The sequence below is a fragment of the Lutjanus erythropterus genome, chromosome 16 (genome assembly GCF_056507025.1).
Source record: "Lutjanus erythropterus isolate fLutEry1 chromosome 16, fLutEry1.hap2, whole genome shotgun sequence".
Taxonomy (NCBI): domain Eukaryota; kingdom Metazoa; phylum Chordata; class Actinopteri; order Lutjaniformes; family Lutjanidae; genus Lutjanus; species Lutjanus erythropterus.
In genome coordinates this window covers 37,210,438-37,225,153 of record NC_139332.1, presented here as the reverse complement: position 1 = coordinate 37,225,153, position 14,716 = coordinate 37,210,438, and the positions used below count along the sequence as shown (strand labels likewise).

General features: G+C 39.9%; 3 pseudogenes and 2 gene segments (V, D, J or C); 3 read left to right on the top strand and 2 right to left on the bottom strand.

Moving 5' to 3' along the window:
- Positions 1 to 3,113: 3,113 nt before the first annotated feature.
- On the bottom strand, positions 3,114 to 4,787 carry LOC146313620 (Ig kappa-b4 chain C region pseudogene; annotated as a pseudogene). Of its 2 annotated transcripts, none has more exons than XR_014772085.1 (2): positions 4,753 to 4,787; positions 3,114 to 3,617 (listed from the first exon to the last, which is right to left on the bottom strand). The product of XR_014772085.1 is annotated as an Ig kappa-b4 chain C region pseudogene, transcript variant X2 (transcript). The 2 variants fall into 2 exon arrangements; XR_014772084.1 differs by lacking the exon at positions 4,753 to 4,787 and adding an exon at positions 4,368 to 4,618.
- A 1,759-nt stretch (positions 4,788 to 6,546) lies between these two features.
- LOC146313619 (immunoglobulin kappa variable 4-1-like) lies at positions 6,547 to 7,197 on the top strand. The segment is given in 2 exon segments: positions 6,547 to 6,719; positions 6,827 to 7,197. Coding segments are annotated over 2 exon segments (435 nt in total).
- Positions 7,198 to 8,995: 1,798 nt separating this feature from the next.
- Positions 8,996 to 10,607, top strand: LOC146313618 (immunoglobulin kappa variable 1-39-like). The segment is given in 2 exon segments: positions 8,996 to 9,101; positions 9,318 to 10,607. Coding segments are annotated over 2 exon segments (360 nt in total).
- A 134-nt stretch (positions 10,608 to 10,741) lies between these two features.
- On the bottom strand, positions 10,742 to 12,204 carry LOC146313617 (Ig kappa-b4 chain C region pseudogene; annotated as a pseudogene).
- A 16-nt stretch (positions 12,205 to 12,220) lies between these two features.
- LOC146313616 (Ig kappa chain V region 3547 pseudogene) lies at positions 12,221 to 13,241 on the top strand (annotated as a pseudogene). Its single transcript, XR_014772008.1, has 2 exons — positions 12,221 to 12,790; positions 12,898 to 13,241. The product of XR_014772008.1 is annotated as an Ig kappa chain V region 3547 pseudogene (transcript).
- The last annotated feature ends 1,475 nt before the right edge of the window (positions 13,242 to 14,716 follow it).

The following is a 14,716-nucleotide window of genomic DNA, read 5'->3' as shown; positions in this document are numbered from 1 at the left end:
ACCTGAACAGGTAATTATTTTGAAACTGTAATCCTACAAATGATCCTCATTTTTACTAAATGCATATGTAATCCGATTACCTTTGTTTTAATGTGTAATTGTAATGGGATACGGTTACCATTTTTGTGTGTTCAGATTATGTAATCCTGTTACAGGTAATCTGTTACTCTCAAAGCCTGCATAAGAACAACAGCAAATGTGTTAACAGTGTCTAATGGAATAACAATAGAAGTCAGATAAGTAAAATTAAATTAAATTAAATTAAATTAAAACAGTAATACTGGCAATGAAATTGAAAGTAATTAAAAGTTAGAATTTTTGCACATGACATTAAAACATTAGATTAAATGTCACAGAAAAGTAATATTGCACAAGACAATGATCATAATATTACTCTTGATATTAAATGTAGTATTGTACATAGTAATTATTAAAGTAATGGTAAAAAGTAATACTGCATATGATATTGGTATTATTATTATTATTATTATTGATATTATTATCTGATATTAGAAGGATTTATTGGCAGAATATGTCAGAAATAGAAAATAACGTATAAGTATGTTTTTACTGTGGTATAATCACCTAAAAACAAAAAGGATTGTGTTTTCATGACCTTACAATGATCCCCTATATCTATCTGTCTATATATATTATATTGTAGAGTAATATCATATATATATTTTATATTGGCAGTGACAATGTTCGGGAACAAAATGGCTAAACTTGCCTTTCTTTTTTCCACGAGTAGTTAAGAATTGAACTGCTTTTCTGTTTTTTTTGTTTTTTTGTTTTTGGATTTATCTTTGGAAGATGAATTTTGAAAACAATAATTGAAACAAAGAATAAAGACATTTGTCCTCAGTGCTGAGAGACATTTGGACACTTTGAACCTGATTAAAGGAGTGAAAATCAACTCCACCCTGTTGGCTGCAGCAGAGGAAGCTGCTGCTTCTGTTGGTCCTCCTCAAAATAGATTAAACTGGTCTCGAAACTGGTTTCACTTCCTTCTCTGTGCTCAGTAACCATGGCAACAGACAGGTGTCACTGCTGAACCATGGCAACAGGCAGGTTTTCAGTCCCGGAGATAAAAGTATCTGAAGGTAAAATATGTCTCGCTGCACTGTGCATTTGGTCACCAAGTAAAAGCACTAATCGTTGGTGGTTTAACAACACCTGGAAGAAAAGTAGCAGAAGCTGCACTAAAATGTTCCAAAATAAATGAATAACTTACTACATACTGGGAATTTCTGTGAATTACCATGAGTATGACTGAAATCTTGAGTGGTCCCAGCAGTGAGGAGGAAACATCATGATATGATAAGTGTTCATAAGCCGCAGCATTAACATTTGACTCAAAAAGACGCCATTTACACCATGTTTTTGGCATAAATGTCAGCTGTAGCCTTTCAGACCAGATCCTTGTGCACACACCTGAAGCGGGTACACAGGCTCTCGCCCAAGCGGCGTGGCTGCAGCAACGAAATGATGTTCCTCTATGTCGAAGTCCTTGGACATTTTCTTCTTTGTTGAAAGTTTTCAAAGTCAACTGTGCACATAACAAGTCATAAGTTCTGACCAGATCTCGCTCTGTTGTCAGAGACGCTTCCAGGTAGCATGCAAGGACAGGTGTGAATATCTTGTATATCTCGTGTCGTGCCACTTGGGCGAGAGCTTGTGTACCTGCTTCAGGCGTGTGCACGAGGATCAGGTCTGAGAGGCTACAGCTGACATTTAGCTAACAATAAGTAACAAGTATGCAAATCACTTAACATCATGTGCAATAACCAAAAACTTTTCCCTTTTCCTTTCAGGTTTAACCAGACAGTCACCCATCAGGTAAGTATTTAATTTGCGTCTTATGATTTTGTTTAGATGCAATGCTATTTTAGTTCACTATTTTAGTAGTAAGGCACTCATTAAATTATTTCCTATTTTGTCTTATTATGGTTTTGTAAATCCTATTTAAAGTGCCTCTATCTCGACAGGTGACTCCTTTACCTTTTGTTTTTCTCTGTTTATAACTCAACCCAAGTACTAATTTGGTCCGTTAATGGAACTTGATAACACCCCAGGAATTCTATTGGTGTCGCTCTTAACCTGTATTTTCACACAGACAACAACTGTATATGAATGTAGAAATGTAGGAATATAGAGATTCACAAAACTCTAGTTCCCCTCCTTGAACCACCATCTTATCGTGGTGGAGGAGTTTGAGTACCTGGATGATCTTAGGAGCTATGTTGTCAGGGGCTTATTGCCCCCGGTAGGGTCTCCTAAGGCAAACAGGTCCTAGGTGACAGGTCAGACTAAGAGTGGTTCCAGTTCCCCTAATGAATAGTGTGACAACAGGGACGTCTACGTCGCCCGGATTGGCGTCACTGGGGCCCCACCCTGGAGCCAGGCCCACAGACAGCGGTGGTAAAATACCCATAAGCAACACATATCTGCACATCTCTGCTCAGGTAGAAACAGAAAGTACCGTACCTGTTGTCTCAATGTGATTTTAACTATGTGAGGGGGGCAGGCTTGACCCTTTGATTGATGTAGGTAACGTCACTAAGGTTAACCATGAAGTATTTTCACAATCAGTTCCTCCACCATAGATTCATCTTCCCACAGTTTTTAATTATTATTCCATTGATCATTTTTGCTTATAGCAACATTTTATTATCTGCATGTTATACTATTTTCAATACCCACCTCAATTTTGTTACATTCACAGAACACTCATGGTTATCCCACTTTTTTCTTTACAGTGAAGTAGTTTCACATTAAATCAGATATCTTGGGTTTGTTTTAACTAAGGATGATAATCAGATCTCTGTTCATTATGGCAGAAAAAGTCTTATTAAGGCATTCATTGATTGTGACAACACATCATGAGCCAACACTACAACCAATGTTTTTTACTATTCAAATATCTTTGATGAGTTTTGTCTGTCTGTAAACTTTATTGATAGACAATATATAAAAATGCTACGTGATCTTACAGATTATTTGCAAAATCATTCAAATTTTCTTTCTCTCTGGATTTAATACAGTCACTGACAGCATTAAGAGAAAATGTATTGAGACACTTTGATGATAATAAAGATGAAAACAAGTGATTTGATGAACACGTCTTTATTCTGTTGAAACAGTGAAATAATATTGAAACAGTGCAACAAGCTAGTAAATATTGCTACTGAAAGATGTCAAATGAAAGAGAGAGATAGTTACAGAGTGCAGAGTGAGAGCAGTAGCAGAGTAAAACCAGCAGCAGAGTCCCAGTGAGTCAGGTCAGGACTGGGAACACTGGTCTCTCCTCAGTGTCTCTGAGAGTGGAGTCTGGGAGCCCTGGGTGGCCTCACAGGTCACAGAGCCCACCTTCCTCCACTGGTCTGCAGGGAGCCTCAGGGTGCTGCTCCAGCTGTAGCGGCCGTCCTTCTCCAGCACCCCGGGGCTCCTGCTCTCCTCCCAGCTGCTGCTGCTGCTGCTGCTGCTGCCGTCCACCTTCCAGGACAGACTCCAGTCTGAGGGGAAGCCCTTGTTGGCCAGACACATGAGCGTGGCCTTCCCCTGCTGCAGCTCCTCACTGGAGGGGGGCAGCACCGTCAGGGTGGGACGAGCATCACCTAGGAGACACCAATCAGATCAGAGGACGGTTCATTTTGTCCTTTAAGGACTTTCTGTCAGGTGTTTTTTCTGCTCCACCAGTCACTCACTCACACATTGTTTCACTTCCCTTTAAGAAACCTCTCATGCATATCAGCACAGAGAGAGTCATCGTACAGAATGACATGAAATATATCAAACTACACTCACAATAAAATATCTAAACTTTTCTCAGCAAAATCACCAAAACCTCAAATATACATTTATATCAACTATTTATTGGAAACATGAACAAATACAGAAAATCAACTGACTACAATCAAATGTTCTTTATGTGGATTTCAATGATCATCACCAAACTCTTTAGAATATTTTCAAAACCTGAAACAATGAAGAGATTTTGCACATTTTAAAATACTCATTTTTATCTTCACTCTTCCAGCTTTCTTTCAATCATTTCATGTGAATTCATTCAGTTATTACTGAGGTAGAAAATGAAAAACTAATCTTGTCATCAACATCTTTACAGTAAGATTGAACTTTGATCTTTTCTACACTTCAAGCTCTTTAAATTTCAGTCTGACAGGAATGTTTGAAAAATGTTTAGTAAAGCTGCTGAGTCAGTCTCCACGATAAAGGAGGACAAATACAAATATCAATCAAAAATACATTTCAAAAATGTTTCTTATGTTTCTCTCTCATCAACAATCAAAAACAGAATCTAAAACATTATTTACAATATTTGACTCAGTGATTGTTCAGAAACTTACTTCCAAACTCCAGTCTGGTTCCTCCACCAAAAGTCAACCACAGTGATACAAACTGGTTGAGTCGCCGTACAAAAACCTCTGACTGTAGAGAGACACGGCTCTCTGACTTTGACACACTGAAATAAATCTACAAGACTTCAAAATGCAGCCGACTGCTTCAGTTTGAAATTATGATTCATTGTCTGGATTAATACTTTAGATTTAGAGCAATGAATTTTTTGAAATTCAATCATGAAGGTGAACTTTGTCAGTGCAAAATATTACTGCAGAAATTACACATTTACATGGAAAAGCAACTGTTTCTTCTGATAGATTTAACATAAATGTTAAAAAACAAAGCAAAAAATCTCCTAAAATCATAGAAAATGGTGAATATTCGACTTACTTCCAACATCCAGTCTGGTTCCTCCACCAAAAGTCAACCACAGTGATACAAACTCATTGAGTCGCCGTACAAAAACCTCTGACTGTAGAGAGACACGGCTCTCTGACTTTGACACAAACAAACTCAACAAAATGAGTCTCTGTTTGTCACATTTTATCAGCTGATGTGAAAAATGACAATAGACACCAACTCCCAGAAAGTTTAGTTTTTATTTTAAAAACATCAGTTTTACAACAAAATATCTGTTAATCTGTCAGCAAAAAATGTTGAAAAGAAAAGACACATTTGGAAACAAAACATATCTTTAAAAATGAAACCAAGATCAGATTAAATCAGTATCTGAAAATTCCTATTAAATATTCCAATACTCATATTGATCGATTGATAACTAGCATGATGAGAGTAATCCAAGTCCCTGAATGTGTTGAATTTTTTTGTCATGGTGGCGTCTGAGGCTGCAAAGGCTTGTGACAGTTACCGTTTTTCAATCCAAAATACGCTACCTAGGATATCAGGAATAGCAAATATTCAAAATAAGTTAGCGTATGACGATCAGTATCTACTGGAATTATGATCATCCAGTGATCTCAGCTTCATAGACACGATTACTCTGGAGTGTTTACGAGCCTTGGTGTGTTTCACTGGCAAGACCCAGAGGCCGACGGTGCAGCAGACTCACCTGACAGCACAAGCCGACAGAGGAGTAAGCAGAGACGGTGTGACCGATAGCGGAAGCATGGCTGTCGAAGCTAAAAGCTAACCCCTACAAAACACCACTTCCATCCATCTTCCTCTCAAAAGTTTGCTCCCTGGAGAAGAAAATTGACCATCTGCAGCTGGAATTAATGACAAAATGTGAGATGAGGAACTGCTGCACAGTAATTCTGACAGAGACGTGGCTCAACTCATCAATCCCAGAAAATGCTGTTAGCATTAAGAGGCTAGCTGTATTCCGGGCCGACAGGAGCTGCACTCTCAGCGGTAAATCCCAGGATTGTGATCTGTGTATCTACATCAACAACAACTGGTGTAAAAATGTTAGGTTTGTCTCAGGTGGGAGGAGGTGGTCAGCAGCACCAAGTTCCTGGAGGTTCACATCACAGACAACCTCTCCTGGTCTGTGAACACCATGTCTCTGGTCAAGAGAGCACAGCAGCGTCTGCACTTCCTGCACAGGATGAGGAGAGCCCACCTGCCCCCACCTGCCCCCACCTGCTCCCACCTGCCACCACCTGCCACCACCCGTCCTCACTACATTTTACAGAAGCACCATAGAGAGCATTCTGACCAGCTGTATCTCTGTGTGGTGTGGAGGCTGCAGTGCCTCAGACTGGAAGAATGTGAGGACAGAGGTGAGGACAGCGGAGAAGATCACTGGGACTTCTCTCCCCTGCATTGCTCCTATACGCTGTATGTCCCGATCCAGAGACATTATTAGGGACCCCTGACACCCCCACTTCAGACTGTTCTCCCTGCTGGCCTCTGGAAAGAGGATCTGTAACATTCGGTACAGGACCACTAGGTTCTGCAACACTTTCTTTCCTCAAGTCATCAGACTGCTAAACTCAGAATGATAACATGCTGCTCAACCATTTTTATCTTTGTTACAATTTCACTGCATCACTTTTTAACACTTTTTTATTATTTGCACTTTAATTGTTTATATTTTAGTCCTGTGCTGAGCCAAGTGCAATTGAAATTTTCTCCTGTGTACACTTGTGTATACTGAATGACAATAAAGTTTCTGTCTGTCTGTTGGAGTCAGTCAGAGCATTTCCATAGAGAGTCACTTTGCATCAGCAGCACCATGCTCCAGTGCTCTGGGAGAGTTTATAGTCCTGAGAGTTGAACACTGGATGACTGACAGCTGTCCTTCATGACAACAGAAGACACAGAAATCCTCCTCATCAAAAACATGACTTTGACCTCCGTCCTCATCTGGACTCTCCTCTGCTGCTGCTTCACAGGTAAAGTCCAGAGAATCAAACTCCTCTCCTCTATCAACATCTGTCCCTCTGAAATGAAGCCCACAAAACCATGACACTGCTTTATGTTTTTGTCTCTGTGTCCTCAGAGTCCAGAGGACAGGTCACAGTGACTCAGCCTGGAGCAGTGAGCTCTGCTGTGGGACGCTCCGTCTCCATCACATGTAGGACCAGTCAGAATGTAGCTGGTGATTGTGGCTCCTCGTCCAACAAGCCTTGTCTATCCTGGTACCAACAGAGAGATGGAGAAACTCCTAAACTGCTTATTTACTATGGTAGCAGTCGAGCATCAGGAATTCCAGGTCGTTTTTCTGGTCGTGGATCAAACAGAGACTTCACTCTGACCATCAGTGGAGTCCAGACTGAAGATGCAGCAGTTTACTACTGTCAGAGTGTCCATGAAATCAACAGTCAGGATGTGTTCACACAGTGAAAAACAGTCGTACAAAAACCTCCCTCAGTCAGACTGAATAGAAACTGAACTGACTGCTGCAGCTGGAAGCTCCTGCAGAGACTGATACACTTCACTGAAGACACACACACACACACACACACACACACACACACACACACACACACTAAACATCAGTGTCCACACATCACACTGAAATCTCATTAAATCACATCAAGTTTATTTATAAAGAACATTGAAAAACTTTAGTAAACCAAGGTGCTGTGCAATAAAATGAGAAAAGTTAAACAGAATAATATGGTAACCAGATTTGACTTTGGTGATGTTTGTGATGCTGACCACACACTAGAAGATTTTGAAAAGACTTCTGGTCGACTTCTGTTTGACACCCTCTCAGATCTAAAAACAGTTTATTAGCTGTCACAGAGGTTTAAGTCACGGACTGAGATTTTGCAGACTGAATCTTGCAGGGTCACAATTTACAAAACACCTTTATTTTGGTCTTCTTTCCATTGTTGTATTTTTTTTTAGCAATATGTCTCTTTGTTTATTTTCTTTTCTTTGATTCTTCTATGACAGACAAATTGTCTCCCAAGTTCTTAGGTGTGAGGTCAGCATAAGCTAGGAGAAAGATAACTTGTGCAACAGAATTTATGTGTTTGTAGAACTGAAGATGACACTGAGATTTCTGGTGTGCATTTAAGTTAGATGCCAGGGAACCAAAGACCGAAGTGGTCAACTATGCCCCTGGTGGAGTTGAGGACACAAAATCAGATCTCAGGATGATGAATCTGCAAAGCAACAAATGAAACAGTGACACTGTCATAAACAGCATGTATTCAGTGACACAGTTCATTCAGTACATGTCAATACATGTCACTGAACAAACTGTTTCTGCTCCAAATGCTTCATATGTCAACTCACACTTCATACTTAATGAGGACAACAGCAGAGGAACAAGGGAGTCAGATGCAGAGCTGGTTCAGTACAAGGATTTAATTGCAAAGGTCAAAGAACAAAAGGTCCACAGGACTGGTCTAATCCAGAGAAAGCTTTCCAAACAGGCAAACAAACAGGGAGCAGGCAAGAATCAAAAGTCCAAGAAAACAGGCAAAGATTTAAAAAAAAAACACCACTAGAAAGAAACACAAGATGGAAGCAGGGTCAGGCAGCCTGGGAGATTCTGGATGGAACTGGTGATCTCAGATTAACAACCAGGGGGCAGGTCAGAGTCAAGACAGGAAGGCAGAGGAGGACAGCATCTGGACAACAGCAGGTCTGGAGGGTAAACAAGAGGCAGGGCTGAAGGAGAGAGAAACTCTAGAGGTCGATCAGATGTCAGGGAAGATGGGCAGAATCACTGAGAAGGTTGACGAGACAGCTGGGACAACTCATGAGGACAGGCAGGAGGATGACCAGACAAGTGGAGCTATTCTGGATGAACTGGAGGACAACAATGTAGGTGTAACAACTCTGGAGGTCAGTTGGATAGCTGGGGCCGTTCTGGAAACTGTTAGTGTAGATGGGACGCCTCTGGAGGCTCCCAAGACAAACCTTATTATTTAATTACATCAGCATGTCTGCATCAAATGATTTACAAAATATACAACAGAAAAATCTTTGGGTATTAGTTTCATATCACTTCTTATGGATAGAACCAAACACATCAACACTGAGAATTAATAATAATGATAATCTTTCATTTCTTCAACTATAAGCACTTTGAGTCAGTTGTCCCAGCAGTGAGGAGGAAACATCATGATATGTTGAGGACAGCTACAGTTGACTGACTCTGTGTGTTTGCATATGTGTCCTGCCTCTCTGCTCCCAGACGTTAAGAGGACAGTGTTGATCAGTGTCTGTCCAGGCCTTTCAGAGACACTGACACGCCGGCAGCACAATGATGATGTCACTGATTCTACTGCTGGCCACCCTTGGGCTCCTTGTTCAGGGTGAGACTCTCTTGTGAAAACTTTGCTTCAGGATGTAACCAGGTTCACCACAATGATGTTCTGCTGTGATGGAGAAACACTGAAACAAGCAGCATTGACCTTCTTCCATCTGTTCTCCATGTTAAAGAAATGATTCTCTTCTGTTTGGATGTTGATCATCTTTCTCCAAACTGGATTTGTCTCAATAATTCTTCTCCTCTTTTTCATGTTTTCCAGGTTCATCAGGACAAATCAGCGTGACTCAGTCTCCTGGATCTCAGTCTGTTGTTCCAGGACAGACTGTCTCCATCACATGTAAAACCAGTTCAAGTGTTTATAGCTACCTCCACTGGTACCTTCAGAAACCTGGAGAAGCTCCTAAACTCCTGATTCGTTCTGCTACAACCCGTCAGTCTGGAGTTCCTGATCGTTTTAGTGGAAGTGGATCTGGGACTGACTTCACTTTGACCATCAGAGGAGTTCAGGCTGAAGATTCAGGAGTTTACTACTGTCAGCAGGGTTACAGCAGACCGTTCACACAGTGATACAACGTCGTACAAAAACCTCCCTCAGCTGGAGAGGAACTGATCTGACTCAACAGCTGCACTGACACTAAAACAACAGAGGTTTGACTTAGAAAAACATCTAACAATAAATCACAGTGTGCATTTTAACACTAAATATTCAGTTTTAAAAAGTTATACTTTAAATTATTTCATTAAAACAGGGTCTGAAACAGCTGCACATTAAAGGAAACTTCTGTCAAAGTTTGATTTCAATTCTTTCATGAGTTTAATCCACAGAGTATGATAACTGTAAAAACTGTAAATATTATTTATTCAAATTGATTCATTTGTGTTTGTGTTTATTTTGTTTAAAGGGACAAACACATTAATTAACATGAATACTTAAATCCATAATGTTAATGTGGCAGATTTAGTCATTAAAGGTCATTTTTATCTGCAGTCCCTGACAGGTTTATGGCAGATAAAAACCATGAAAAGATGACAAATATATGAAAAGTTTTGATCAAAGCTGTAACTGTCCTAAATTCTGTCCTTTTGTCATTTCTTTCATTTCTCTTTGTGCTTCTTCAACAGAAACAGTCTGTAAATATTTCCAGGGTTTGAACTGCAGATCACACTATTATTCAACCTTATGCTGATGATATTCTGCTTTTTATATCAGATGAAGAAAATATTTTTTAGACTTTTGTAGTTTTGCTGAAAGGATCATTCATGTTCTTTGACTGCACTGTATGGAATTACAATATTACAGTCCTAAACATTAAGACACTTTAGTAAAAAGAGATGATTGGATGATTTCTTGTTGAAATCTTCCTGACATGGGTTTTGTTCGAAACGTTTATGATTTCAGACAAATCTATAATGACTATAGCAGGAACAGTTTAACACTGCTGAAGACATTCATATTGATTGTGACAACAAATTCTGCAATTCTCCTACAACTGTCACTGGTTTATACTGATCAAACAATAATGAGGAGTTTTATCTGAGAATAGATACAATATATGATAATATATTACATATTCTTGAGAAATGAAAACATTTCTCTCATCTCATTTTCTCTCTGGATTTAATACAGTCACTGACAGCATTAAGAGAAAATGTATTGAGACACTTTGATGATAATAAAGATGAAAACAAGTGATTTGATGAACACGTCTTTATTCTGTTGAAACAGTGAAATAATATTGAAACAGTGCAACAAGCTAGTAAATATTGCTACTGAAAGATGTCAAATGAAAGAGAGAGATAGTTACAGAGTGCAGAGTGAGAGCAGTAGCAGAGTAAAACCAGCAGCAGAGTCCCAGTGAGTCAGGTCAGGACTGGGAACACTGGTCTCTCCTCAGTGTCTCTGAGAGTGGAGTCTGGGAGCCCTGGGTGGCCTCACAGGTCACAGAGCCCACCTTCCTCCACTGGTCTGCAGGGAGCCTCAGGGTGCTGCTCCAGCTGTAGCGGCCGTCCTTCTCCAGCACCCCGGGGCTCCTGCTCTCCTCCCAGCTGCTGCTGCTGCTGCTGCTGCTGCCGTCCACCTTCCAGGACAGACTCCAGTCTGAGGGGAAGCCCTTGTTGGCCAGACACATGAGCGTGGCCTTCCCCTGCTGCAGCTCCTCACTGGAGGGGGGCAGCACCGTCAGGGTGGGACGAGCATCACCTAGGAGACACCAATCGGATCAGAGGACGGTTCATTTTGTCCTTTAAGGACTTTCTGTCAGGTGTTTTTTCTGCTCCACCAGTCACTCACTCACACATTGTTTCACTTCCCTTTAAGAAACCTCTCATGCATATCAGCACAGAGAGAATCATCGTACAGAATGACATGAAATATATCAAACTACACTCACAATAAATCTATCTCATTTTAAATAAAGTTTTTTTTTTTTTTCTTATCGTATTACATTGTATGTGAAGAAAACAAAAAAAATCTATATTTATTTTCAGACATTAATCATTTTGTTCAAAGTCCTGGTACATTTATAGAAACATATTTACTGTTTAAAGTCACAACACGGAAAAAAGTTGATCAGATTCACTGTTAAAGGACATTATCAACCAAAATAGTAATATATAGAATATATAACAGCTACAATCTTAATATGACACATTTAGAAACTAAACAGCCTCAGAAAACTGTTCAGATTATTTCAAACTGATGGAAAAAATATGATCAAAAACATTATTTCATAAATTTGGTTGCGTTTTTAACATTCTCTCTGTTTAAATCACTTTGAACTCAACTTCTAAACAGATTCAAACAGAGAATTAAAGGCTAAATTGAACATTTGTAAAGTCGGATTGTTGTTGTTGAATCTTTCCTACAGTTCAAGCTGTTCTCAACTCACTAATTAACTGGAACATGTCATGAAAAGTTCAGTGAAGCTGCTTTGAGTTCAACTTCAAGCTTCAACAGGAGACAAGAACAATAAAATAGAGTCTTTAAAGTGATTTCCATCAGTCCAGTGGAAATTGAAATCTACTGCAAATGTTCAGACACAGAAATTCAAACCTTAACTGATGATACCAGATTTAATATTTGAGACAGAAACTTACTTCCAACATCCAGTCTGGTTCCTCCACCGAACGTGTACCACAGTGATACAAACTGGTTGAGTTGCCGTACAAAAACCTCTGACTGTAGAGAGACACGGCTCTCTGACTTTGACAACAACAAACTCAACAAAATCAGTCTCAGTCTGGAAAACACAACTGGCTCATAAGAAAAATGAACTGAGTCACACAAATTTACAAATTTTATTCATTTCTTTCATGTTTATTAGATTTTTAAACATTTCTTGAATCAAAACTGAGGAACTGAGAGACAAAACTAATCACGACACATTTCAGAGAGAAAAAAATCAGTTGAGAGGCATCAAATCCATTTACAAAAAGGAACAATGACACATTCCTAATCAATACTCTGATAAAGTGATTGATCCATTGATAACCAGCATGATGAGAGTAATCCAAGTCCCTGTTGGAGTCAGTCAGAGCATTTCCATAGAGAGTCACTTTGCATCAGCAGCACCATGCTCCAGTGCTCTGGGAGAGTTTATAGTCCTGAGAGTTGAACACTGGATGACTGACAGCTGTCCTTCATGACAACAGAAGACACAGAAATCCTCCTCATCAAAAACATGACTTTGACCTCCGTCCTCATCTGGACTCTCCTCTGCTGCTGCTTCACAGGTAAAGTCCAGAGAATCAAACTCCTCTCCTCTATCAACATCTGTCCCTCTGAAATGAAGCCCACAAAACCATGACACTGCTTTATGTTTTTGTCTCTGTGTCCTCAGAGTCCAGAGGACAGGTCACAGTGACTCAGCCTGGAGCAGTGAGCTCTGTTGTGGGACGCTCCGTCTCCATCACATGTAGGACCAGTCCAGAGGATGATGGTGATTGTGGCTCCTCGTCCGACGAGCCTTGTCTATTCTGGTACCAACAGAGAGATGGAGAAACTCCTAAACTGCTTATTTACTATGGTAGCAGTCGAGCTTCAGGGGTTCCAGATCGTTTTTCAGGCAGTGGATCAAACTCTGACTTCACTCTGACCATCAGTGGAGTCCAGACTGAAGATGCAGCAGTTTACTACTGTCAGACTCTCCATGAAATCAACAGTCAGCTTGTGTTCACACAGTGAAAAACAGTCATACAAAAACCTCCCTCAGTCAGACTGAACAGAAACTGAACTGACTGCTGCAGCTGGAAGCTCCTGCAGAGACTGATACACTTCACTGAAGACACACACAGACATGCACATGTTTTAAAATTATATTCACAAAATGATTATATTCACAAAATTTATTACCATTTTTAGAAAAACAGATTTTCTGGCTAACAACACAAACAGCAGAGCTGCAAACTGTAGAAACAGAAAGTTAGTTTGTCAATACTATGAACATTTATTGTCCAGACTCTCACCACACATCTTTTAATATTACCCAAACTGAATCATGTAAACACAAGAGTATATGTCAAAGTGTGAGACAGACTTTAATCTGTAGCAGCTGGCAGCTGAAGAAGACATGACTATAGTCAAGAACTGGACACAAAGCAGCTAACATGTTTCTTTTTTGTTGAAAATTTAAATAACTAGTTAGTCAGGAACAGAGCTCCGTCTCTCACTCTCATTGAAAAAAGCCCCAGTAGCATCACATAAACAAGCTGGAATTTAAAGGGTTAAAGTCCTGAAAATGAAGATGAAAATGTTTTTTATGATCGACACGTAAGTTGAAAAAAAAACATATTTATGAAAAAGTTTTTTGAAGAATACATTAATATCATATGATGAAAAATATGTTCTATACTAACTTTTAAAGACACAGAGATCATTTGAAATCCTTCCATGTCATCATGTCTGGATTTCAGCCTTTTTACCTTCCTGAAACAAAAATCTATTAACAGACTTCAGAATGTTCTGAAGTCAGCTGCCAGGCTTTGAACCACAACTAGGAAACACCATCGTATCACTCAGTTTTAGCATCATTACTCTGGATCCCAGTATGTTTTGGAATAGATTTTAAGATTTTACTGAAGACTTTTACACACCAGGACATACTGTGAGATCATCAGGCAGAAGGTTTTGGTCTGCTCCACAGGCCTGGCTGAAAACTAAATGGGACATGGCCTTTTCAGTCAGGGCCTCGAGGCTCTGGAAAGATCTGCCCAAATAAATCAGGTCATCCAAGTCTGTCATTAAAATCCCTTCTTAAGGTATACTTTTATCAGAGAGCCTTTCCTGATTTGATCTGAGTTTTAGCTGGTTTGAACTGTTGCTAACAGCAACCTATTTTTAATCAATAGTCAGTCAGAGCATTTCCATAGAGAGTCACTTTGCATCAGCAGCACCATGCTCCAGTGCTCTGGGAGAGTTTATAGTCCTGAGAGTTGAACACTGGATGACTGACAGCTGTCCTTCATGACAACAGAAGACACAGAAATCCTCCTCATCAAAAACATGACTTTGACCTCCGTCCTCATCTGGACTCTCCTCTGCTTCACTCAGGGTGAGGAAAATCATTTTTCTGTCATGTGAAAATCATTTGGAGTGCAGCTGAGTTTCACCTCACCATCTCATGTCCAGTGTTTCTTCTGTCTCCTCAGGGTCTGTTGGAC